At 41.1% G+C, this 27,038-nt stretch overlaps 1 protein-coding gene across 6 annotated transcripts in view; it reads left to right on the top strand.

Moving 5' to 3' along the window:
- CRACD (capping protein inhibiting regulator of actin dynamics) overlaps positions 1-27,038 on the top strand; it is a 277,503-nt gene that overhangs the window by 220,251 nt on the left and 30,214 nt on the right. For 4 of the 6 annotated variants that reach the window (XM_027057177.2, XM_053217326.1, XM_053217327.1 and 1 more), the window contains one exon: positions 21,257-21,392. The exons of 1 other annotated variant lie outside the window; for it this stretch is intronic. In XM_027057177.2, coding sequence (XP_026912978.2) covers positions 21,273-21,392 — 120 coding nt within the window. In that variant the 5' untranslated portion in view covers positions 21,257-21,272. Of the gene's footprint in view, positions 1-21,256; positions 21,393-23,371; positions 23,389-27,038 lie in introns of those variants that run through there. One more of the 6 variants, XM_053217331.1, reaches the window with a different exon arrangement.

The following is a 27,038-nucleotide window of genomic DNA, read 5'->3' as shown; positions in this document are numbered from 1 at the left end:
CCTTGGTTAAACTTATTCCTGGCTATGTTTTTAATGCAATTGTAAATGGGATTGTTTTCTTAATTCTCTTTTTGATAGTTCATTGTTAGTATATAAAAATGCAACAGATTTTGGTGTATTGATTTTGTATCCTGCAACTTTACTGAATTCATTTATTTGTTCTAACAGTTTTTTGGTGATATCTTTAGGGTTTTCCATATATAAAGTCCTGTCCACAAATAGTGACTGACAGTTTTACTTCTTCCTTTCCAATTTGAATGCCTTTTCTTTCTTTTTCTTGCCTAATTGCTCTGGCTGGGACTTTCAGTACTATGTGGAATAAAAGTGGTGAGCATGGACATTCTTGTCTTGTTCCTGACACTATCCCCACTTCAAAGGGAAGAAAACTAAGGCTGGAGAGTGACTTGCTGGTAAGTTGCTGAGCCAGTAATTAAGCAGGAAAGAGGGCATTCTTAACCACCCATTCTAACTCTGAAGAAGCTGTAGCCTTACCAGGGAGTGAGTCACATGGCCCTGAATTCTACTAGTCCTGGGTCACCAGGCTCAGGTGTCTTCCTGCCTTTGCTGCCTTACTGAGGCTCTGCTGCTCCTAGGATTCCTCCCCACTTGTCCTGCTTCCAGTTTCTACCTCACACCCAGCATTTACTATATTATCTCAGCTACAGCTCCTTATAGTAAGTGCCAGCTGTAGGCACATTGAGAACCAAAGGAGCTTCCATGAGGGCGGGCTCACTCTGGGACTATAGCAGTCAAAAAAGGGTTCAGGCATGAGGAAGCCTTGGACTGGCTCCAGATGATGGGCAGGACACAGAATGGCTGATGGGCAAGGCATAAAACTTTCAGATCTGGAATGGCATGAGCAGACTTACATGCAAGAATGAATGTGGCAAATAGAATAGGAGGGAACTTTCCAAGTCACTGTATGTGGCCAGTGTTACCCTAATAACACAGACGGCATAACCATCACAAAAAAGAAAACTACAGACCAATTTCCCTTATGAATATAGAAATAAAAATCCTCAACAAAATACAACAAAATACTGAATCCAACAACATACAAAAAGGATAATACACCATAATCAAGCAGGATTTATCCCAAAAGTGCAAGGTTAGTTAATCATACAAAATCAATAAATATAATATACCATATTAATAAAATTAAGGACAAAGACCACATGATCATCTCAATAGATGCAGAAAAAACATTTGACAAAATCCAACACACTATCATAAAAACTCTTAAAACTAGAACTAAAAGGGAACTTCTTTAACTTGAGGAAGGACATCTCCAAAAATATCACAGCTCATACCATTCTCAATGGTGAAAGAATGGTTGTGTTTCCCATTAAGATCAGGAACAAGACAAGGATATGCTTTTAATACTGTACTATAAATTATAGCTAGGGCAATTAGGCAAGAAAAATAAATAAAAGGTATTGATCTTGGAAAGGAAGAAGCAAAACTATTTGCAGATGCCATGATCTTATATATAAAAAAGCCCAAGGAATCCACAAAATTAAACAAGGCTGCGGGATATAAGATTGGAGTTTTTGTATCTCAGTATGCTAGCAATGAACAATCTGAAACTAGGAAAACAATTCCATTTACAATAGCATCAAAAGAAATAAAATACTTAGGAATAAATTTAATAAAAGAAATACAAAGGTGCCTGGCTAGCTCAGTCAGAAGAGCATGCAACTCTTGATCTCAGGGTTATGAGTTTGAACCCCACACTGGGTGTAGAGATTACTATAAAGGAAATAAACTTAAAAAATAAAATAAAATAAATAAATAAATAAATAAATAGGGACACGTGGGTGGCTCAGTTGGTCAAATGTCTGACTTCAGCTCAGGTCATGATCTCACGGTTCGTGAGTTCGATCCCTGCACCAGGCTCTGTGCTGACAGTGCAGAGCCTGCTTTGGATCCTCTGTCTCCCCCCACCCCGCCCTACCCTCCCTCATTCTCTCTCTCTTTCTCTCAAGAATAAATAAACATTAAAAATAAAATAAAAAATAAACAAAAGACTTGTACACTGAAAAAAGGATAACATACCATTGAAAGAATTTAAAAAGATCTAAATAGATGGAAAGGTATCACCATTCATTGGTTGGAAAACTTAGTATTGTTAAGATGGCAATAGCCCCCGAATTGATCTACAGGTTCAGTACAATTCCTGTCAAATTCCCAGCTGCCTTTTTTTTGCAGAAATTGGCAAGCAGGTCCTAAAATTCATATGGGAATGCAAGGGATCCAGAATAAGCAAAATAGTCTTGGAGGGCTCACATTTCTCGAGTTTAAAACTTACTATAAAGCGCACCAAATATCCATTGACTGATGAGCGGATAAAGAAGATATGGGGTGTGTGTGTGTGTATACACACACACACACACACAATGGAATATTACTTGGCGATCGAAAAGAATGAAACTTTGCCACTTGCAACAACATGGATGGAACTAGAGTGTGTTATGCTAATAAGCAGGATAAGTCAGAGAAAGACAAATATCACATGATTTCACTCATGTGGAATTTAAGAAACGCAACAGATGAACATAGGGGAAGGGAAGGAAAAATAAGATAAAAACATAGAGGGAGACAAACCATAAGAGACTCTTTAATATAGAGAACAAACTGAGGTTGCTGGAGGGGAGGTGGGTGGAGGATGGGCTAAATGGATGATGGGCATGAAGGAGGGCACTTGTTGGGATGAGCACTGGGTGTTATATGTAAATGATGAATCACTAAATTCTACTCCTGAAATCATTATTGCACTATATGTTAACTAACTTAGATTTAAATAAAATTTAAAAATTCAAAAAAAATTTACTACAAAGCTACAGTAACCTAAATAGTGTGGTACTGGCATAAGGATAGATGTAGATTAATGGAATTTAAATGAGAGTACAAATATAAACCCTCACATTTGTAGTCAACTGATTGTCACTATGTGTGCCAAGCAATTCAATGGGTAAAGAATAGTCTTTTTCTACAAATGGTGCTGGGACAGTTGAATAACAATATGCCAAAGAATGAATTTGGACTCCTTTCTTTTTTTTTTTATTTTTTTTAAATGTTTATTCATTTTTGAGAGACAGAGAGTGAGTGGGGGAGGGGCAGAGAGAGAGTGAGACACAGAATCGGAAGCAGGCTCCAGGCTCCAAGCTGTGGGCACAGAGCCCGATGCAGGGCTCGAACCCACTAATTGCAAGATCATGACCTGAGCTGAAGTCAGATGCCACCCAGTCACCCTGGACTCCTTTCTTATACCATTCACAAGCCAATCCAAAATGGATTACAGACCTAAATGTAAAAGTTAAAACTGTAAAATTCTTGGGGCGCCTGGGTGGCTCAGTCGGTTGAGCTTCCGACTTCGACTCAGGTCATGATCTCACGGTTCGTGGGTTCAAGCCCCGCGTCGGGCTCTGTACTGACAGCTCAGAGCCTGGAGCCTGCTTCAGATTCTGTGTCTCCCGCTTTCTCTCTGCTCCTGCCCCACTCATGCTCTGTCTGTCTGTCTCTCTCGAAGATGAATAAACATTAAAAAAATAAATAAAAATTTTTAAAAAACTGTCAAATTCTTAGATAAAAACAAAGGAATATACCTTCATGGTTGGATAATGATTTCTTAGGTGCCAAAAGCACAGGTGACAAAAGAAAAAATTGGTAAATTGGACTTCATCAAAATTAACTTTTGCATTACAAACAACACCATGAAGAAAATGAAAAGACAATTCACAGAATGGAAGAAAACATTTGCAAACCATACATCTGATAAGGGAGTTATATTCAGAATAGGTAAAGAACTCTTATAACTCAGTAATAAGATGACCAAAAAAATTTTTAATGGATAAATTATTTGAATAGACATGTCTCCAAAGAAAATATTACAAGGTTCATTATGAAAACATACTTGCTTAACATCATTAGTTATCAGGGAAATGCAAATCAAAACCACAATAACATAGAACTTCACAACCATTAGGAAGGCTATAAAAAGTAAATAAATAAATACATACATACATACAATAACATGTGTTGGTGAGAATGTAGAGAAATTTAGACCCTAATACAGAGTTGATGGTAATGTAAAATGGTATAGCCATAGTTTGATGGTTCATCAAAATGTTAATCATAGAGTTGCCATATGACCCAGCAGTTCTAATCCCAGGTATATAACCCAAGAGAAATGAAAACACATGTCTGCACAAAAACCTGTACACAAATGTTCATAGCCGCATTATTCATAGTAGTCAAAATGTTGAAGCAGTCCAAAAGTCCATCAAAAAATGAATGGATAGGGGTGCCTGTCTGGCTTAGTCAGTAGAGTACGTGATTTTTGATCTTGGGGTTGTGAGTTCAAGTACCATGTTGGGTGTGGAGCCTACTTTGAAAAAAAAGGATGGATAAATACAATGTGTTATATATCCATGCAATGGAATATTTGAAATACTGATACATGGTATGACATGGATAAACTTTGAAAACACTATGCTAAGTGAAAGAAGGAAGTTAGAAAATACCACCTAGTGTATGATTATATTTATATGAATGTCTCAAATAGGCAAATTCATTGAGACAGAAAGATTTGTGGTTGCCAGGCATGGGGTAGGGTGGCGGGTGACTGTTAATGAGCGTGGGGTTTCTTTTTGGGATGATAAAAACTAAACTTAGGTGGTGATGATAGTAGCCCAATTCTTAGAATATACTAAAAATCATTGAAATGTACCCTTTGAATGAATGAAATTTTAGGGTATATGAATTATATCTCAGTAAATGTATTTTTTTAAAGTAGTGAATGTGGCATTGTTGAAGTCCTACCTGGCTGAGGTGATAAGTTTGTATAGGCAGGAGAGATTCAGGGCTTATTCTCCTCTCCTAAATCCCTAAAGTAGGAGGTAGAAATTTGGAGCGGAACAGAAAGGGATAATTATGAAGTAGGACATCACTGCAGGCTACAGCAGGCTGGCTTGGAAGGAGAAGCAGCTGCACACATTTGCTTGAGGGTGTTGAGCCCCTTCATTGAGGGAGGTGTTCAGCTTGAAGGGAGAGAGGACATGAGGGAAAAAATACAGGTTATGTCTGAGACTGCCTGTTTAAAAATAGTTGCCTGTGTCTTGTAGGAAACATAGAGTTGTTATTTGGCCACATACATGTGAATCTGTAAGAAAAGTGTTATTATAGACATCAAGGGAATTGGGCACTATCAAAAGAAAATGCCCCACAGATGTTACTGTGACAAGACTGGAAGGGTCTATAATATTACCCAGAATGCTGTTGGTCCTGTTGCACAAGATTCTTGCCAGGAGAATTCATGTATGTATGTTGAGCATATTAAGCACTCTAAGAACCAAGATAGCTCCTAGAAACATGTGAGGGGAAAATGATCAGAAAAAGGAAGTGAAAGAGAAAGATACTTGGATTCAGGTGCCAGCCTGCTCCACCCAGAGAAGCACACTTTGTTAGAGCCAGTGGAGAGGAGCCTGAGCTGCTGGAATCTGTTTGTATGAATTCATGGCATGATAGATGTTTTTTAAAAAAAGACCTCTGGACTATAAAGAGAAGAAAAAATTGCCTATGGTTGACCCCATGCAGCCCTGCTCACACATACACACAAAAGGAGATATCAATCCTACTCTCTACTTACATGATGCCCTTATTCAGTAGACACACACACACACACACACACACACACACACACACACCGGTGTTAAAATCTAAGGTAATTTTTTAGTCCTGATCCAATACCTTCACTTTAGAAATGGGGACACTGAGGCTTAAAGAGATCACAGTACAGTGCTGTTCATGTTAGAGATGTGATTAGAATTCCAGTCAGCTGATTTTGCATGTGGTAATCCTTTCCTCTTGAACAACCCCACCCTATCTCCGCTTGCTTGAGGGTGTAAGCAGGCACTCTTACAAGCACGCTAATTCCTCTTTATCCTTCACTTTTCTGCACAAATGTGCCTTCCTCAGGGAATAAGCCTACTCTGACCCCCTTAGCGTAGATCAGGCCTCCCTGCCATTGTTCTCAGTTTCCTTTACCTTCCCACAAAGGTAGGCCTGTAGGGTACCCATTGTATTTCCAGGCTTTAGAATTTTGCCTGGGCCATAGCAGGCATTCAGATTATTCATTTACTAAATGTACAAATACTGCTCTTTTTTGCCATACCGACTCTTCCCACTGTACAAGTCAACGTTTAGCTGATTCATCCTTCAGTTTCCCACCATGGTACAGAGTATCACTGTACATGGTGACAGCATAGTGAGACATGTCACCAGTGAAATGACAGTGGAGTTCAGGCTCCCTGATTACCCATGTTGTACCTTGGGTCACTTGGCCTTGCTGCTTTTCAGAAGGTCAAGTCAGAAAAGACTTAGACTACTTGATCATTTATCCTCTACCCATACGAACCTGCGATGTGCTGATTGAATTGGGACTAGAAAAGATATACAGAACCACTCAATGAAATTTAGGAACAAAGCAGGAAAACTAATGGAGCTGGACTGAGTAAGTTTAGAGGGGATGAAGGTTGATGATACACTGTGTGGGAGAGCAACAGATCAGGAGCCAGAGTCTCATGTGCATGCAGCTGCTTTCACTCGTGAGCTGTGTGATCTGACCCAAGCCAGGCCCTTCATCTGTTAAATGGATATGCTCTCTCCACGCTCTTTCCCCACTTATTATGAGGACCAAAAAAATGCATGTGACATTATACTACCTGCTATAAAATAGCACTTTACAAATGCAGGGTAATGTTATTACTGATATAAAGAGGACGTGGATACTAGTTTTCTATTTCCAGAGCATAGACCAAAACTCAGTTGATTCAGATGATGAGTAGAGAGGTTTATGAAAAGATCTTTGTCCAGGTGGAGCAACTGAGGAGTGGAACAGACAGCATGCAAACTCGTGGAGTCCTTGCAGAATTCTCCCGGCAGGTTAGACAATTGCTCATCCTATGTGATGGAGACACAGGACTAAGCTTAGGGACTGGAGTAAGTGATCTTTGATTTCTAGTTCTAAGAGTGCATGCATTTAAGATCCCCAAATTCCCTCCTCTTCCTTGAATTTTTTTGAACTGTCCTGTTTCTGTTGTAATAATTAGGCTCCATAGCCTATTGGGTACCATATATTTTCATAGAATACCGAAGTCTGGGATGAGCTTCCATGATGCCACACAAAATATATTGACTCCAGTCTCTTCCAGCAACTCTAGTTTGTTTGATGAGGATACTTAATTGCTCTTTAGCATTTCATTTGAATGAGACTCACGGATCTGTTTAGAAGAAAACTGCTGATCAATTGCAAATGCCCCTGTTGTCATGGAAACAAGCTGCAATGAGACTATAATTATATTTCCTTATTCCTGAAGTGAATCCCTAATCATTGCTATGGTAATTACCCAATATCTGTGGTCCCAAATTACATGATGCTTGTCCAAAAAAGACAAAGGATAGGAATAGGAGGGCTGGCCCAAGACATGTGTTAACTGTGCAGCTGCAGAAAGCCCTCTCCTTTTGTGTGTGGGGAGAATTTCCCTCTGTGGGCTCATACTCCAAGGTTAGATGATGTCAGTGGCATCTTAGAATGTGCCTGGTGTGTAGAGTAGTGGCTAGAAGGCTGTATCAGGTTAGGATTATTTCTAACACAACTAGTATCTTCAACAGTAATGAAATATAGTACCTGATGTACCTGAAAGTCTGGAGGACTTGTCAAGTTTCAAAGTCCATTAATGAAGTAACTCAGCAAAGGCATCAAGAACTGGTCTGATTCTTTTTTTGCTCTTCCTCAGGGAGTAGTCTCTTGTCCCCAGGTTTGTCCCTTCATAGCCCCCAAATGGCTGTCAGGTGTCACCTGTTATATGCAGGCAACAAAGGCGGGAGACAGAAAGGGGACCTTCCCTGTCTTCTGTCATGTTTTGTGAATGAGAAGAGCTTTCCCAGAAACACCTCCTCCATGATACTCTCTCTCACTTTTTTTTGTTCCTTCCACACCAGACCCTGCTACAGACAGTAGTTCCAGTCAACAGAACTTAAAATGGAGGTGACCCTTCCTGACTCCTCTTCAGAATCCTCAGCACTAAGTGCATATGGGTGAGGGATGGAATGGCATGACTACAGGGCTAACTTTGTTTTGCTTTCCTTCTCACCTTCTCTTTCTACTGTGACTCTGCTTCTGGTGCCCTGAGTTCCAGGCCACAGTCCCGTCATGTACCCTCTGTCTGATCTCTACTGCTTCTGCCAATAAGCATGGGCACAGGGCCCTGGACCTGGGCTTGGGCATCCCAGTAGCATGGGGAATGGCATCCTTGGCTCTCAGGCACAGCACACGTCACCAAGAAAGAAAAGTCAGCCTCTTGCAAGAGAAGCAGAATCAAAACACCATAGTGCTTTTCAGAAAAGTTATCCATCCAGGTGGGCTAGGTTGGAAAGGAGAATCAAGATACAGAATGAGAAATACGGTGTGGTGGTTGTTTTTGGTACTTAACTGTCAGCATTTAGTTTCCCTTCCCAACAGTTTTTGCCTATTTTTTTCCCCAAGTTATCAAGTTTGCCTCTCTGTGTATACCTCTAATAGGACACAGTATCTGCCTCTATGACAGAAGCCAAAAAGGCCAGATCCTCCACTTTCCCCCAACTGCAGCCTGGCATGAGCATGTGACCCCCCCCCCCCCCCACCAGCCAGTTGGATTTTCTCTCCTGGGCTTGGACTTGGCAGGTGCTCAAGGATGGATGAGACACAACTATGGTGGCAGCCCGTAACCAAGCTCTTCCTGTGGCATGGCAGCCGCTGTGGTTTCTGATGCCCAGACCGCTACAGTTCTAACTCCTGTCTTTTTCCAAGCTTTGGTCCCAGTTTCCTTTGTTCTTTGATCCCCCACTGTTCTTCTAAGTAGATTTTCTTTTGGTTGAGCATGACAAGGTCAATTTCTGTGTGAAGACACAGAATGAAACCAGGAAAACTAGGTGGGGTGGGGGGGAGGGTGTGACACAGAAGGTAGGAAGCAAAGCCTGGAACACTTCCCTGGTTTGAATTAAAAAGAAGTCCCCAGAAGAAGTCTTTAAAGATGCTGAACATCCTCCTGACTTGCCCACCAGCTGGCTTCTCAGAGTCTCCCACAATGGCCTCTGGCACAGGCCTGCCATACCTGAAATGCGCATGGTCTGAAAATATTTCCACCCCCCCCACCCCCCTACCCCCCCCATCAACACATTTGCCTCAGGCTCTCCATTCCCTCAGTGACCTTTCCCTGGAAAACCCATCTGAGTAACTATTCTACAGTATTAGTCATTCACTCTTCCATTGAAAAACTTTACTCACATATTATATTGTATGAAGCACTGTGGGAGAAACAAAGGTAACAGATGTGATCCCTGCCCTCATGCAGCTCCAAGTACTGTAGTGGAGATAAAATGATCCCATTAGTGCTGGAATCATATTTGTGTAGCACTTTATAATATGCACAGCACTTTTATTTTCTCTCTTATTTAAGGCATGATTATAGGAACCATAATATAAAACAGTAAGAGATGTGTGCACAGGCCTTTTTTCCAGGAAGCAAGAGAGGCTGTGTGTAGGGGGGGGGGGGGGGTGTTGGTAAGATTTGAGCTGGACCTTGAAGGATGAGTAGGGCCTGAACCAAGAGATTGGCATTGGGCAGTCCATGGAGAGGAAGAGCCTATGCAATGATAGAGCCCAGAGAGGGTATTTGGGGAACCGAGTGGTTTGTCTTACAGGATGCTGGAAGTAGGGTAACATTTGATAGTAATGGGTAACACTTATGTAAATGCTTACACTGTTCTCAGTGCTTTACATACTATAACTCATTTAATCCTAACAGTAGCTTCGTGAGGGTGGTCCTGTTATCATCCCCATTTACAGATAGGGGAACTGAGACACGTAGAGATTTAGTGACTTGCCGAAGGCCACACAGCTGGTAAGGGATAGAACCGGGTTTCAGTGGTAGGCAGACTCACACATGGAGTCTGAGCACAAACTCCCTCCACTACATGCCCTCCATCATAGAGCCAGAGAAGTTTGGAGCCCTGTCATGCAGAGCTTTGTGGGCCAGTAACGTAGCAGCTTCATCTCATAAGATTTTAGCAAAAGAGAACCACTGGGAGTTTCTGAGCTGGCAAATTAACTACTTTAAAGTTAGTGCAGGGTTTGAGAGGAAGTGGAATTGCAGAGGACTTCAGTTGGAGACCATTTATAGATGTCAATCATATTACAACAGGCTGGAGGTCAAACCAGGGTAACAGTGACAATTAGACACTCATTGGCCCTTAAACTGCCCTTAGCGGTTCTTCCACTTGCTTCTGAGGTCTCCCGCACACGTCTTTTTACATGTCCAAGAACAAAGCCTTTGAGCCTCCATTGTCCACCTGGGTTGGGGATGAGAGCACCGTGCCAGACACTTGCCTCCAGAGGTCCAGGAAAACAAAAGTTCTTCATACCACATTTGCAGTGATTTTAGAATCTCAAGTAGTTTTAAAATTAAAAATAATAAAAATAAAGCTTCTCCTGGGCAGAGGTTAAGTGTGTGAACTTTATATTGTTTTTGGCATGGTTACTAGCATAATAACCCAATTCTGTGTATTACAGCAGAGTGGGGTTATAACGCATTCAGACCTCAGCTGAGTTTTCTGAAATCTTTTACAACTTCAAGCACAGAAATGGGCCCTTCAAAACAGCCCTACATTTTGGTCAGTGTGCTGCCAAGTGCACCCAAGAGTACTATATTATTTCATCTTCAATGCCCTTTAGAGCTTCTAGGTAGAATTATGACAGTCAGTACAGCTGACTCTGGGTAAATGAAAGAGAAAGAGGTGGAGTTGGGGAGGAACAGCAGTGTCTTTCTTCCTCTCCTTCCAAATCCATAATGACTTAGATCAAAGGTCTTTAAATATAATAAGATGTAGATAGAACAAGACCCCCTAAGCCACTCCAAGTTTGTCTCAGTGCTAATAATCACACCTTCTTGTAGAATTGACTCAACCTATTAGAATCCTCTGGTCTTCAGTCAATAGTCCTGTTCATGGTGTTTCAACCTCCTGGGCTGAACCCTAGGGACTGCTAATAGATACCACTATTAGCTGTTCAAGCATTTCACCTCCAAATTTCCCATGATTTTAGGCAAATATCAAGAAGTTCTCTCTTCTTCCTCCCTCTTCTCTTCCTCCTTTTTTTTTTTTTCCTTTTTTTGTCCTGTAAAGTCTATACTAATCTTTACAGAGAGTGACTTTCATTTGGGTAGGGGATATGAAAGTGATGTAAATGTCAAATCTTCAGTGTGAAATGAGGACATAGGGCATACCTACTTATCTTTCAGCCATGTCTACACATAGTTATGAGTCATGATACAGTATTCATACATTTTTTAAAATCTTAAGGGGTGCCTTGGTAGCTCAGTTGATTGAGTGTCCATCTCTTGATTTTGGCTCAGATCATGATCTCACAGTTTGGTGAGTCTGAGCTCCATGCTGAGCTCTGCGCTGACAGTGAGGAGCCTGCTTGGGATCCTCTCTCTCCCTCTCTCTCTCTGCCCCTCCCCCACTCACACTATCGCTCTCTCAAAATAAATTTTTTAAAAAAATCTTGATTAATACCACTGATCATAGCAGCGTTAAGTCACATTGGCCAAAAAGTTGAAACAAAATGTTTATCCACAGATGAATGGGTAAACAAAATGTGATATATTCTAGATGTAGTAGAATATTATTCAACCTTCAACAATGATGAAATTCTAAAAAAAAAAAAATGAAATTCTGACACATGCTACATGGATAAACCTTGAAGATACTATGCTAAGTGAAATAAGCCAGGCACAAAAGGACAAATGTTGTATGATTCCACTTATAGGAGGTACCTGGAATAGTCAAATTCGTAGACATAGAAAGGAGGATAATGGTTATCAGGGGCTAGGGGAAGGGGGGAGATGGATAGTTATTGTTGAATGGGTATAGAGTTTCAGTTTGGGATGACGAAAAGTTCTAGATGGGTTCTTGTGAATGTACTTAATGCCACTGAACTGTACATTTAAAACTGGCTAAAATAATAGATTTTAAGTATATTTTACTATAACAAAAAAAATCTCAGTCAATATTATGTAAATACAAAAAAAATTCACGGATGCTGGGATCTCATTTGGTGTTGACAGAGTTGGTATTTAAGCAGTAAAACTGGCTCACCTTCTTTTATATAAGATTTGCAGTCGTGGGTGAACTGAGAGTCTCTTAACACTATATTCTTACCGTGGGCTGGCAGCTATTCACATAGTGTCTTTGTTCCCAAAGAAATCCAAATATCTACAAACATGGAGAGTTAAAATGGAAAGCTCTGTCAGCTGTGACTCAGGAGCCTGAGTTCTGGTTTCGGTTCTGTCTTGATCAAGTCTCTCTCTCTCTCGCCTTCTGGGACCTCGGCCCCTGTTGTCATGGACTCCGTCATCACAGAAGGCCCTTTGAGCCTGGACTGCTGGCTGTACGAGGACTGCCATCTGTCACAGTGGACGGTGCCCCAGACTAGCAGCTCCCCCTCCAGCTGCTAGCTTCCTTGTAGAGATGCACTGGAGATGTGGCGAGCAGCGGCCTGTGCCTCCGAGCATAGCAGGAGAGAAGCGTGGGCAGGCAGAATGGAGTGCAGGCTTGGAGTGGGTCTTGCAGCTTGGGGTCTTTAGTCCTACCCCTTGATTTCCACATTGTTTTTGAAGGAATTCTGAACTGAAAGGACAGATGATGTTATTTATTAATGTCCAGTGCCCTATAGCTCTCCCCTAACCTGGACCTGACCTCTCGTAAAATCATACATCACGGAGCCTGAGGGATGACAGTAACAAAGAAATAGGAAAGATGTAGGTTTTGTGGGAAACACTGATGACTTTGGTTTCACTGATGATGTTGAGTTTGTAGACAGTGGGACAGCCAGGTAGCCAGCTCCACCATGTGGCTAGAGACATAGAGAGAGAGAGAGCATGTAGTATTGGAGACATGTAGACAGTTTTTTTTTTCAACGTTTTTTATTTATTTTTGGGACAGAGAGAGACAGAACATGAACGGGGAGGGGCAGAGAGAGAGGGAGACACAGAATCGGAAACAGGCTCCAGGCTCTGAGCCATCAGCCCAGAGCCTGACGCGGGGCTCGAACCCACGGACCGCGAGATCGTGACCTGGCTGAAGTCGGACGCTTAACCGACTGCGCCACCCAGGCGCCCCGAGTTTTTTAAAGTGGTTGTTAAAACCTGAAGAGTAGAGCAGGTCATTCTATCATCTGTGCCTTTGAAAAGGTAACATAGGAGTTCAAGTTGAAGGGAAAGACCAAAAGCTGATGTCTATGGGCTGACTGGATGCCTCTGATTAGATGTTTGAAATCTGAACCTCTTCACCAATAACAATTACATCAGTGACAATAGCAACAAAGCCAGGACAGATACAGAAATGAGAGTTATGACATCTCAGCCATGCTTTTTGTCCATAGGGCCCAGGAACTTCTGCTGCCTGGACCTCCAAGTCCAAAGGGACCATTTTTCCAACCCTTCTAAGGTGTGGCTATGATTCTTCCCTGAACTAATGAAGACTGTTCCTCAGGGACCAGTGTTATGAATTTCCCAAGTGGGTGTCTCTTCCTCTCCTACTAGAGTTTGCTTTTAGTACATGTGCTTTGCATTTGACTTCAGATCTTGTTTAAATTTAAATGACTGTTTAATGTATTGACAATCCTTCAGTTAGAAGTTAAAAATCTGGGGGATTTTAGAGGTCTTTATACATCTCTTCTCATGATCAAGAGGCTGCTCTGTGTTCTCAACATCTGAAGAGAAGGTTCCCACACAGGAAGCCCCTTTTTTTCCATTTGAGAACATAAAGTCTGAAGGAAAGTTGCAGCTTTGAGGTCCCTGCCTCTAGGCTCACTCATAATAAAAGAAAGGGGGAGGACTGGCCTGCTTTGCAATCAATTGTGAAAGATTTTTAAATGTCAAGAATAAAGAAGTCCAGATGAACTCTGCTAAGGTACAATTTGTATTAAATTGCCCCACTACCTCCCAATCATGTAATTCCTATTTCCCAGCTGTTAAGGACAATGATTCTACCAAGCTCTTTGTTCATAAGAACATAGTTTCAAGCTGAGATCTCCACACATGGTGTATTCAGTTTGAATTCCAGCCCTGCCTCAAATTCTGGAACTTTGGGCAGGGTTTTTACCTACTCTTTGTCTCAGCTTCCCCTTCAGACAAAAGGAAATAATCTATATTGTAGAGTTGTTTGGAGCTAGAACTGGTAACCATGTTTGCCAAAGATTTTAAATTATACAGATTACTAAGGATTTAATGTTGATTTGAATTATGTAAACAGAAATATTTAGAAGAGAGTGTTCATCCATGTAACTAAATAAGCCAGGTACCATTCTCCTCCACTGTTTCTTCTCAGAGCTTTACAATAGGACAAAAACCAGATATAAGAAGAAAAAGGTAGAAATATTTTTGGTCACTTTGAAAAGTAATCCCCTCAAGAGTAAAGGCCATATAAATAAGTAGGTTCTGACAAATGTAGAAATTTAATATCAAAAAGTTATTTAATCATTTCTACTTCTGGCTGTGATGAAGTAGCTTGTAGCAAATCAGAACTCCCACCAAGAACAACAAGAAATACAGATAGAATATTAAAACAAAGACATCTGTTTGAAGACATCATATTGCTTCTAGTGCACCAGACTTGAACAATGAGTTCCTGGAGAGAATGGAAGCCCATTGAGACGAGTCCAACTTTCTGCATATTGCTTCTCTCCTGTGAGCTGTGATGAAGTAGCTTGTAGCAAATCAGAACTCCTACCAAGAACAACAAGAAATACAGATAGAATATTAAAACAAAGACATCTGTTTGAAGACATCATATTGCTTCTAGTGCACCAGACTTGAACAATGAGTTCCTGGAGAGAATGGAAGCCCACTGAGATGAGCCCAACTTTCTGCATATTGCTTCTCTCCTGTGAGCATTGACTGTTGGGAGAGAGCAAGAGACCAAGAAGCTGGAGGGTGACTGGCAAGAGGAAGAGAAGGCAACAGAGCTGTAGGCAATCTCCTGGAGCCTGGAATACAAAAATTGGAGTTAGAGGCTGCCAAGATAGCCAGGACTTAAGGGACTGAAATGCTCAAGGGAAGAGAAACTCAGAAGAATGAATCTAAATCTGGGCAACAGTTTTCCTTTTGACAAATTTGTTGATAAAGCTGAACAGAAATAGAGGCTGAAAGGTAAGGCAGACATTCTGTGGTGTTGGAAAGATGAAAATAGGGATTTAGGGACTAGCAAGGAGGGGGACCTTAGGAAGCAATCCAGGCTGTCAGTTGGGACAACAGGAGGCCTATACCCTAGAAGTGGGGAAAAGCAGAAGTAGTCTGAGCCTTACAAAGGTTGCTTACTAGCCATGATCCGCTCAGTCCCTGATTGGATTCAGGTGGTCTGCTCCTCTGCCGATGGCTGGAGGAGTGGGTGAAACCTCTCTGGAAAGAGAGAACCCAGCCTCTACAATGTTTCATTCATGATATATAGAATTCAATCAAAAAATTACCAGGCAGCTGAGAATCAGACCATGAGAAAAACAAAATAATAGAAGTAGACCCACAGGTGATAAAGATATTGAAGATTCAGATAGAGATACTTAAATAATTGTGATTAATATATTCAGTTGAATAATTGACAAGATAGAGAATTTTGCCAGACAACTAGAATCCATTAAAAAGAATCAAATGGAAATCTAGATATGAAAAATGCTACTGAAATTAAGCACTCAATAGGTAATTTTAACAGATTTGACACAGAGAGAGAATTAATGACCTGAAGGCAAGTACTGTAGAAAAAATCCAGACTGAATCATATTGAGTAAAAAGAATGACAGGTACAGAAAATAGCATAAGGGCATATGGCTTATAGGGAAGCATTCTAACGTTAGAGAAATCAGGGGGTGGGGAAATAAAGGAAAAAGGGAGTAGAAGCAATATTTGAAGGAATAGTGGCTTAGAATTTTCCAAAAGTGATGAAAGACACCAAGCAACAGGTTTAAGAAATTACTATATATCCCCAGCTGGATAAAGTAGAGGAAATCCATACCTGCCCACAGCAGAGTAAAACTGCTACAACCAAGGCAAAGGGAAAAACCTTAGTATCAGCTATAAATAAAAGATGATATTTTTTGAGGAACCTCCATACTGTTTTCCAGAGTGGCTGTACCAGTTTGCATTCCCATCAACAGGGCAAAAGTGTTCCCTCTCTCCACATCCTCGCCAACATCTGTTGTTGCCTGAGTTGTCAGTTTTAGCCATTCTGATAAGTGGCATCTCTTTGTGGCTTTGATTTGTCTTTCTCTGATGATGAGTGATGTTGAACATCTTTTCGTGTGTCTGTAAGCCATCTGGATGTCTTCTTTGGACAAGTGTCTATTCATGTCTTCTGCCCATTTCTTCACTGGATTATTTGGTTTTTGGGGTGTTGAGTTTGATAAGTTCTTTATAGATTTTGGATACTAACCCTTTATCTGATATGTCATTTGTAAATATCTTCTCCCATTCCATCCATTGCCTTGCAGTGCAGAAGCTTTTTATCTTGATGAGGTCCCAATAGTTCATTTTTGCTTTTGTTTCCCTTGCATCCAGAGACCTGTCTAGTAAGAAGCTGCTGCAGCTGAGGCCAAAGAGGTTGTTGCCTGTTTTCTCCTCTAGGATTTTGATGGTTTCCTGTTTCACATTTAGGTCTTTCATCCATTTTGAATTTATTTTTTGTATGGTGTGAGAAAGTGGTCCAGGCTTCATTCTTCTGCATGTTGCTGTCCAGTTTTCTCAGCACCATTTGCTAAAGAGACTTTTTTCCATTGGATACTGTTTCCTGCTTTGTTGAAGATTAGTTGGCCATACATTTGTGGGCCCATTTCTGGGTTCTCTGTTCTGTTCCATTGATCCATGTGTCTGTTTTTGTGCCAGTACCTTACTGTCTTAAACTACCTTACAACCCAGCAGTTGCACCACTAGGTTTTTATACAAATGATACAAAAATGCTGATTTCAAAGGGCACATGCACCCCAATGTCTATAGCAACATTATCAACAATTGCCAAATTATGAAAGAGCCCAAATGTCCATTGACTGATGAATGGATAAAGATGATGTGGTATATATATACAGTGGAATGATACTCAGCGATCAAAAAGAATGAAATCTTGCCATTTGCAACAATGTGAATGAAACTAGAGTGTATTATACTAAGTGAAATAAGTCAGGCAGAGTAAGACAAATAGCATATGGTTTCACTCATATGTTGAATTAACAAAACACAATAGATAAACATAGGGGAAGGGAAGTAAAAATAAGATAAAAACAGAGAGGGAAGCAAACCATAAGAGACTCTTAAATACAGAGAACAAACTGGGGTTTCTAGAGGAGATGTAGGTGGGGGGGGATGGGTTAAATGGGTGATGGGAATTAAGGAGGGCACTTGTTGAGATGAGCACTGGGTATTATATGTAAGTGATGAATCACTGGGTTCTACTCCTGAAACCAATACTATACTGTATATTAACTAACTTGAATGTAAATAAATTTAAAATAAAAAAGATGATAGACTGCCTATCTTTTCAAAGAAGCAGTAATATAACCTACAAAAATTTTATAGGTAACAGCATAACTTAATGGTAAAATATTGAATACGTTTTTGCTTAGTTTGAGAACATGTCAAAGTCCACCATCACGATTTCCGTTCAACTTTGTGTGAAGTTCTAGCTAATTCACTGTGACAAAAAAAAAAAGAAAGAAAGGCAGGGAGGAAGGAAGGGGGGGGTAGGGAGAGAGGGAAGGAAAGAAAGAAGGAAGGAAAAAAAGAAGGATGGATTTAAAATCCTTCCACCTGGGTGGCTCAGTCAGTTGGGCATCTGAGTCTTGGTTTCTGCATGGGTCATAGTCTCATAGTCATGGGATGGAGCCCCATGTTGGGCTCTGTGCTGAGTGTGGGCCTGTTTGGGATTCTCTCTCTCCCTGGTTTTCTGACTCTATCCTGGTCACACTCACATGCTCACTCCTTCAAAATAAATAAATAAACTTTAAAAAGTAATAATGAAATAAAACTGCCTTTTGTCACAGGCAACCTGCTTGTATTCATAGAAAACCCAAAAGAATCAAGTCATATTATTATAATTAATAAATTTAGCTTTAAGAACAATATACAAAGACTAATTATATTTTAATATTATACCAGTAAACCATTAGAAAATAAAAATGTTAACCTATATACACCATTTCTAGTCAATTCAGAAACATCAAATATGTAGGAATAAATCTATCAATATGTATAAGATTTCTACACACAAAACTACAAAACATTATTGAGAGAAAGTAAGAGGGATCTAAACAAAGGGGTATCTGATGTTCAGGGATTAAAAGATCAAATATTGTAAAGACATTAGTTATCCCAAAATTTATCCGTAGATCTAATGATGTCATGAAAGTAATTCCAGGAGTGTGTTGGACTCTGTGTGTGTGTGTAAATTTGTGTAGAACTGCAGAGATAAGAATAGCCATCTTGAGAAAAAAAAAAGCTAGAGAACTTAAACTACTAGATTCCAAGACTCATTAAAAAGCTATAGTAATTAAGACAGTGTGGGATTATTGCTATAAAAATAGATAAGTAGACCAAGGGAAACGAGGCCAGAAACAGATCCAGATATACATAGTCACTTAATTTATAGCAAATCACTCCCTATCTTCAAGCCTTAGTTTCCTCATCTGTAAATAGGCTTAATAATAGTGCCCACCACATAAGGCTTAAATATTACATAATAAAAGGACTTAGGGGTGCCTGAGTGGCTCAGTAGGTTAAGTGTCCGACTCTTGATTTTGGCTCAGGTCATGATCTCATGGTTCGTGAGTTTGAGCCCCACGTCAGGCTCTGTGCTAACAGTGCAGAGCCTGCTTGGAATTCTCTCTCTCTCTCTCTCTCTCTCTCTCTCTCTCTCTCTCTCTCTCTCTCTCTCCCCCTCCCCCACTCATGCTCATTCTCTCTCTCTCTCTCTCTCAAAATAAATAAATTAATTAAAAAAAGGACTTAGATGTTCTACTAAAGAGGTTAGCACACATGCAAGGGACATAGGAAGAAGGGCTTGATAAAATGTAGCCAGTATTAATATTACCATTGTGACTACCTCTCTTTCTGTAATTACTACTACTGCTGTTGTTACTGTTCATTTTCCATTTTTCAGTATGATTATCTGGAAGTGGGGAATGGGTGGATATTAAAGTATGGTTGGCAACAAGGAACATTTGGGGCAACACAGAAAAGTAGGAGAGTGTCACTGCTCGGCCTACTTGGAAAAACAATGGGATCGAGGAGATGAAGTTCATGATTCAGTCAGGGTTGACTTAGAAACTGGAATGGGACTTGGCCTAACACCAAGGTAATGTTGGCCACACAACTGTTGGTCATTAGTAAACATTTATGAAGCTTCTAAAATGGACTTGTGTATAGATGTTTTGTAAGAGTGTCTGAAAGCATGCATATATAAATATAAGCCATCTGCAAATACACTAAATAGAAATGAAGTCAGTTACCTCTTCTCCCACCTGGGTCATAGCCAGGGATCTGAGAGAGACATTTAGATAGAATATTAAAAGATTTGATTCTTTAAATGAAAAGTTTATTTCGTAGCTTCTTTAGGTAAACCTGGATGTTCATTTTGTAACACAGGTCACAGAGTCTCTGAAGACAGGGAAATAATGATCTATTTAATTCTTTCCATATTCATATCCTAAACAGTGCCTCATATTTTATAGAGTGGATTCCTGCTTTACAGTATGTGGTGTTATTTGGCTGAAAGCTTACCGATTCTTCTGGCTGTTTAGCATCTCTAATCTTCCCCTATTCCAGCCCACGTGTCATTTGCATCCTGTCTTCCTCTCCCACTGGCCCACCCACACCCCATTTCACTCATGGGAGGGAAGATGCTGAGACCTTCCACTGCTTTAAGACACTTAGCTGGCTGGTGAAGGACTGTACTCAGTAGCTCTGAATTCATTTCCTCTACTACTTCTGTTTGGATGACTTTAGATAAGATGATTTACCCCCTGAGTTTCATCTGTAACAAGGGATTGGTGTTGAAATAATGAAAGCAAAGCTCTTGGCACAGTTTTTCACAAAGGTGAGGGTTGATCTTGGCTATTATTTTTATTCTTATTCTTTATTCTTATTCTTATTCTTGTTCTTGTTCTTGTTCTTATTCATGACAAAGATCACACAGCCAGGAGGCTTACACCCAAGTCTTCTGTTTCTAAACCTCATATGCTTTTTTACCATGCTGCCTGTAATCTGGCAAATTAGAAGATACGATTTGGTACCCAGTCTTCCCAGTTCAGTCTAGATTTGGTCAGGACCCTGCCTGCTCCATTTCTGTAATTCAGTTTAAGAGCACCAGCTGGAGGCGCCTTTCCCCCAGTGCTGGCACTTGGTCACTGATAACACTTCCAGGTGGGACCCCTTCCTGAGGAGGGAAAGGGGGAGTCTGCCCATGGGCCTGGAATCATGGAAATGTACCTGCCTTGCCTTACAGAGAGTGTGTGATTCTGCCTGGGAAGTCTGGACTTGTCAAAGTGTAATCCTTTAACTGAAAAGCATTTATCGTTGGATACCTACCACTTATAAGCTGCTCACAGTCCATGAAGCTCATCAAAATTGCCCTAAGACACCTTTCTCATAAAGATTCTAGCCCTAGAGACTATACGTGCAGTCCCTACGAGCAGTTCTAATCTTTGTCAAGTCTTAGTTTTAGATGTATGTATCTTTCTAACAGTGTGATTGTAATCCAAAAAAAGGAATCTCTTGCCTCTAACTTCTAGATCTGCACGTTACTTAAAAAGTGCTGGTTGATAGGACTTACTGGGGGAAAACTGACAGTGACAGCTCACCAGGACATAGGCTCCTCCAGTTAAAATTCCTGCAGTGCCTTATGTCCTGGGTCCTCTGCAAGTAGATAGCTGTCTTTGAGTTCTCTCACTGAGTGGCTCTAAAATATTGTGTTGGACACATGCTCCCTTATTTCTGTGAGACCCTTTCGCCTACCCAAGCTACTTGGCTGACCCTTAGCAGAACAGGACACAATGCTGGAAGTGCTTTCTGAATAAGACAGGTTGTGGGTGGAGTCCTCTAAATGAGGAGGAACAGGAAATTGAATTGCCAAAAGAAGTATTATCATCCTAATAAAACGAAGCACATGGTTTGCATTCCAGGTCCTTCAACTATTCTATGGGAACCCGGGCCTTTTCCCATGACAGTATTTTTATCCCTGATGGGGGAGCAGAAAGTGAGCAGACAGTTCAAGCAATGTCACAGGACAACATCCTGGGCAAAGTCAAAACTCTTCAGGTAAGACAGCTTGAGATTGGAAAGTCAGAGCCATAGGAGGGGCCCCAGCTATGGTGGGAAGTGGGAGAATCCCCAGAGTGGCCTTGAATAATGGATCGGGAGATCCAGAGGAGCTTCTGGTGAGAATTTTGCTTTCTCAGACCTGATTCTGTTCTCAGGAAACCTTCCATCCACCTGTGAGATTGTCACCATTGTACCCACCTGCATAACATCCCCTCTCCTTTTCTCTCAAGCTGTTCCTTCACTTTTAAGTTCATATCATGAGGACAGGTCATGCTGGAGGACGAGATCAGCTGTAGGACATGGAGGGAGGGGAGAGTTGGAAAAGCAACCATTAAATGTTGGCCGTAATCCTGAGCACAGGGTTGACTGTGAGCTGAGGGCATGCACAGCAGGTATCCATCCTTGGACAGTGAATGGTGAGACTCTGTTATTTGCTCTATCTGTAAATCTGGCTCCCCCTGAGCTACTGTATCTTGGAAGAATGCCAGGAAGCTCTTAAACCTCCCTCCTGTTCACACTGCAGAGCCCAGCAACTTTTTCTACACAAAATGGACTCAGGTGGCAACTCCTTAATAATGAAAAAATAATAAAATAATTTTTCACTAAATGTGATTGAGATCATGAGAAATCCAGAAAAAGCAAGGGGAGCAAAGACACCCGGGATCTGACCATGCAGGTTTGCCTGATAGCTTGGTAGCATTCACTCCCCCGACAGATGCACCTAAGCAAGCACTTCTTTGAGATGGGAAGGCCTGGAGGCGATCCAGATTATGAACGGGGGACTCCGGGTTTGCTGGTTTCCATCTGTCTGTACGTCTACAATAACAAATGTATAAATGAATGAAAGAGAAAAAAAAAAAAAGGAACAGCTGACTTGAATAGCTGCCGATACAATGAAGCATTATACTCAAAGGAAATTTTCTATTTTCTTGAAATGTTTTTGTTTCTACTGAACATTAGCTATGCATTTTGTGACCTGTGTTTGGTTACATATCCACACACACTCAGCTGAGTATAGCATATGGCAGACGGGGAAATAGTCCACACCCTAGAACCACACCCAGACTTGCCTAGATCTTTATACCTACTGCCAACCACTGCCCAAGGCCATCATCTTGCCCTCAGAGCTAACCTAGGCGCTTCCTTCAGATTCTAGCATTTCCTAACCAGGTTCCGTCTTTAGTTCTTGCTGGCTATGCTGCTGCATATTTTATAGCCTGAGAAGAAAAAAGAAGCTGTCACTTCGCACAGGTTGGAGAAGAGAAAGGGATAGTAATTGCCAAAGAAAACCTTGATGCTACCCCCCCTCACCTTTCCTTCTTGAAGTCTTTTGATTCCTGGAATATTATTCTTAAGAAGTTCTGAACCCCTGGCTCATAATATCCCCTTTCCAAGAGGAGTGATTTACAGCGTTCAGTCCATGAAACAGGTGTACTTTATAAGGGCTTGCGAGTTCTTTAAAAATTTGATAATAGTGTGTTGTCTTAAATGATGTCTGTTCTAACATCACACCACATGCCATTGCCACTCCAGGAATGGATCTGGAGTTATAAAATGTATGCAATTCTGCACTACTGAAACTCAATAAAAAAATGTGTGAGTGCCTCTTATTACTATTAACACTGTAAGGCACAAGTTTAAATAATTGGATCTCACAATTAAAATGTAAAACAACCAACTTCCCTGAAGCAACAGTTCTTTTAACAACAGGAAGAAAACTGTGAGTAAAGCAGAATAACTAATCGGAGTGATCTCCTTTGGACAATATCTGCTCATATGAGGTCTGCCTAATTTTGCTTCTGCTGTATAGATTCACAGTTTGCCCTACAGCTCAATTGTTATATATATTTTTAAAAGACGCTTTGCTCTTTGAGGAGGGAAATGGGGGGCCATTATCATAGAAAATGTGATTTTTGGAGTAACATAAGATTTAATTGTATCACCCCCAAAAGACTGTGCTTTATTTTTCAGTCGACTAAGCAGTATGTTCCTGGTAAGTCATAGAAATAGTAGTTGACTTTATTAACTTGCATGAATGCTTTGCATTTTTCCATGACAACGTTATGCTGGTATTGATGCTTAGTCAGCAGCATAAAAGACCTCCCCCTCTTAGACTCCAGCATGGAATGAGGGTGTTTAGTTATGTCAGAGGCATGTATGTTTTTTATGTCTGAAATTGTCTTTGTGTATGTATGTATGTTTATGAAAAACAGAAAAAAGTTACGGATAACACCTATTTGACAGTAGATGTCCTGGCAAGCTGATTAGCCACCATTATTAAGACATTCTTTTAAAATGATATTTCTCTTGGAATGCCATTTAGAAAAACAAAAAACAAAAAACATTTTTCTCTGGCCTAGGAAACTTCCTGGCCCTCGGAAACCCACAGAACCGTGCCTACACTGACTGTGTTTGGAAAGGTTGCCCTCTAGTGTCCACATGTGGTCATCCCAGCTAGGGTGCTGTTGCTCCGGTGTTGCTCTTGGCAGTTTGTATCTCTCTGTTGAGTACAGCAGGACTGAATGCAGCATAAATCAGCCTGCACTTTTCTGAATAAATCTATTCTGAATGAATCTATCACCTGCCAAAATTTCTGTGACAAATGATTGAACCTTTAATAGAAAAATTACTTTTTTTTTTTTTAGTATAAAAATAGTACATGTTTCTAGGGAGAACAAATTCTAATATACAGGACAGTTATAGGGACAAAAACAACAATGGTGCCCTTTTTGAAGATCCTACACATAATTGTCAGTTGTCCCATGGCTAGTGGGTGAAAAAAAAAAAGCCTGTGCCAAGCCTCCACCACCACCTGGCTGTGTGGCCTGCAGTGAAGTCATTTAACCTCTCTGACCCTCATTTTCCCCATCTGAAAAATAAGGAGATGACTATGCTGGATGATCTGGCTCCTCCAGTTCTTAAAATCTGCCATCTATGCGAAATCACTGCTTACCTGCTATAGCATGGAGTGGTTTGGTAAGCTTCACACTTCGTTGCATTTGGACTGCAATGACCTTGATGTTCTTTACAGTTGCCCAGAGCATGGATCAGGGAGGTGCCTGTTTATTTCAGATCAGACCAGGCTATGAAGTGTAACAACCAATGATAAAACTTAGGCAGGAACATCATAGTCTAAGCCTGCAGGTGATTTTTAGAACTATACCACACCTTTGTCAGAAAATGCCAATAACTCTGTTAATCCACAGACCATTTATTTAGCTCAGAAGGGAAAGCCTCCATTTTAAGTAGCTGCTGTCTTCTGCTAAGCTGGATTTCACTTAAAAAATGCCCAAGTGTCATATGTTTGAGGATTTTGACACCTTATGCAGCTGTCAAGGACACAAAGAATAAATACCTGGTCTTAGCCACTTCTGCGTAGAGCAGATGTCTTTTGCCTCTTTTTAAAAATTCATTTTAACTATGGGTGTATCTGTAGTTCACTCAAGGAGACAGCAACTTAATTCTTCCTCTGCTTTATTCTCACAGACACGGTCTGAGGATAGCTGTGAAAAATCTGGGGGAATCTAAATACTGGCAGTGTGAGAGCTGCAGAATATGATGTGCTTGGAATTTCCACACCATAGGAAAAAGCCTCATAAATATGGATGTGCATTCCTATAACATCATTCTTTGGCATTCCATATTACAACAAAATGGCTCAATTTGAATGAATAAAATATAGTCTCTTTCAGCTCACATTCCAGTCCTAACAGTAACCCCATTCACAGCCACAAGCAGCATGGATGTTAGGATAGGCACAGTGTTCTCTTCTCTCTGGTTGTAATTGTAGTGTATATAAAGAGCCCGTGGGTGTTATAAAAAGGTGGAGGGAGTGGTAGTAGTTTATAAGGGCAACCTCCATCTGCACAGTCTGGTTTTCAGTGACTGCTTCTATCAAAGTTCCTCTCATGACAATGTCTGAATAGTGGGCAGAGTTAAAGTCACAAAAAAGTCACAGTGATCCTTATAGTCCAGTCACATGACACTTGAGATTGCCAAATAGGTTTTAGCAGTCACCTTTTAATTGTCAATAAATCACACAGTGTCTCGACACCTGTGTCCTTTGAGTCCCCTGAAGGAAGCATTTGGAGCAGGAACTGCAGGGAAGGGAAACACGCAGGTGCAGGAGTCTTGGCCTTGAGAACCTGAGGATCGATCTCCATGGCCTCGGACCCGAAGTCCTACCCTGGTCTTGTCCTATGGTCTCATCCCTGACAGCTACAGGGGTGTCTGTGAAACAGTCCTTTGTCTGGACAGAGAGGCTACAGCCCCGTCCCTAAATGTAGCCAGCATTTCTTTGATGACTTGGGTCCTCCCCTTCTGCATCCCCCTAAGCTCCCAGCTACCAGTCTGAATTTATTTTTTCTAGAAGGATTTTAAATCAGCGGCTTCACAGAAATGCACATTGTTATTCTCAAGGCAACAGCATTGTGTTTCTTTTGCCAGGATGAACATATCTGTGACATAAATCATCCCTTTCATACACACACACATTCTCATTGCCTCCCTCCCTCTTTTCTTCCCTCCCTTCCTCCCCACTCTCAGCTCTTGTGTCTGCAGCCAGGCCCACACCCCTCTCCTGATGCTATTCCTCTGTGCCTGCACCTTCCTCTTGCCTCTTGTATTTCATTCTCTACTTCATTTCTCAACATCATTGCCTCCATTTCCCAGCTTTGTCCTCTGTACCCTATTTCTCCTGTTCTCTTTCCATCTATTTCATTTTTCCATTTCCTCTTAGCTTTTCCACTGGTTACCACAATAGCCATCCCATCTTTGGAATTTATTTCCATCAAGACTGCAGTTACATTTTGTCATATGTTTGTTTGTCTCATAAGCGTCAGGGTGGACCAACATCAGTATTTTTTAAAGTGCCCTTTTGAAGAAAAATATCAGCATATTCTTTTTTGGTGATGGTGGCAAAAAAAATCCTAACTAACTGGCATTAGACTGTTATGCCAGGTTTTCCTTGGGAGCTCATTAAACAATTGTTCTTTCTATTATAACCGGAAGAAATACCCTCATCTTAGTCGTTCAGGAGCATTGAGAGATGGCAGACCCTGACAACAGGAAGTCTCAGTCTAAGGGGATTTAGAACACTTTCTAGCTCCTGGCCAGCACTCCTAGAGAAGGGATAACTGGTAAACCAAAGGCTGGGCTGGGAATCCCAGAGGGAACTCCTGCTGCAGCTTTCACTAGGACGCAGGAACCATATCACCAGGTCCCTATCCCTCACCCACAGATGAGCAGAGTAAGCTGGGCCTGTGACTTTGTTACTCCGTGTCCTCTTGTCTAACTCCATCGGCTGCTCTAACCGTGCCTGCTTATTGATCTGCTTAGAGAGTAGATACTAACTGCTGCTTCCTGCTAAACTTGTTTTGAGAAGACACCCTTTTTTAGCCTTCTCCTCCCCAAAACCCTATTAGGCTGCTCAGCTGTTCTTCAGTGGCTGAACTCGGGCTTTTGGTGTGTGCTCCTTCTCTGTGGTGCCCGGGGATCCAGGCTCAGGCTGAAATACCAGCAGATCAAATACAAGTCCTCTGTCTTTCTGTGCTCCTGACTTGGCATGCCGGGGTGCCCTGGGGGTGTGGGGAGGGAAGTCTGGGGCTCACTTCTTCCATGTCTCTGCAACCTCACCGTCCACCA

Source organism: Acinonyx jubatus, chromosome B1 (genome assembly GCF_027475565.1).
Source record: "Acinonyx jubatus isolate Ajub_Pintada_27869175 chromosome B1, VMU_Ajub_asm_v1.0, whole genome shotgun sequence".
NCBI lineage: Eukaryota > Metazoa > Chordata > Mammalia > Carnivora > Felidae > Acinonyx > Acinonyx jubatus.
Note: the sequence above shows the minus strand (reverse complement) of the source record. Positions and strands in the feature narration are given on the sequence as shown.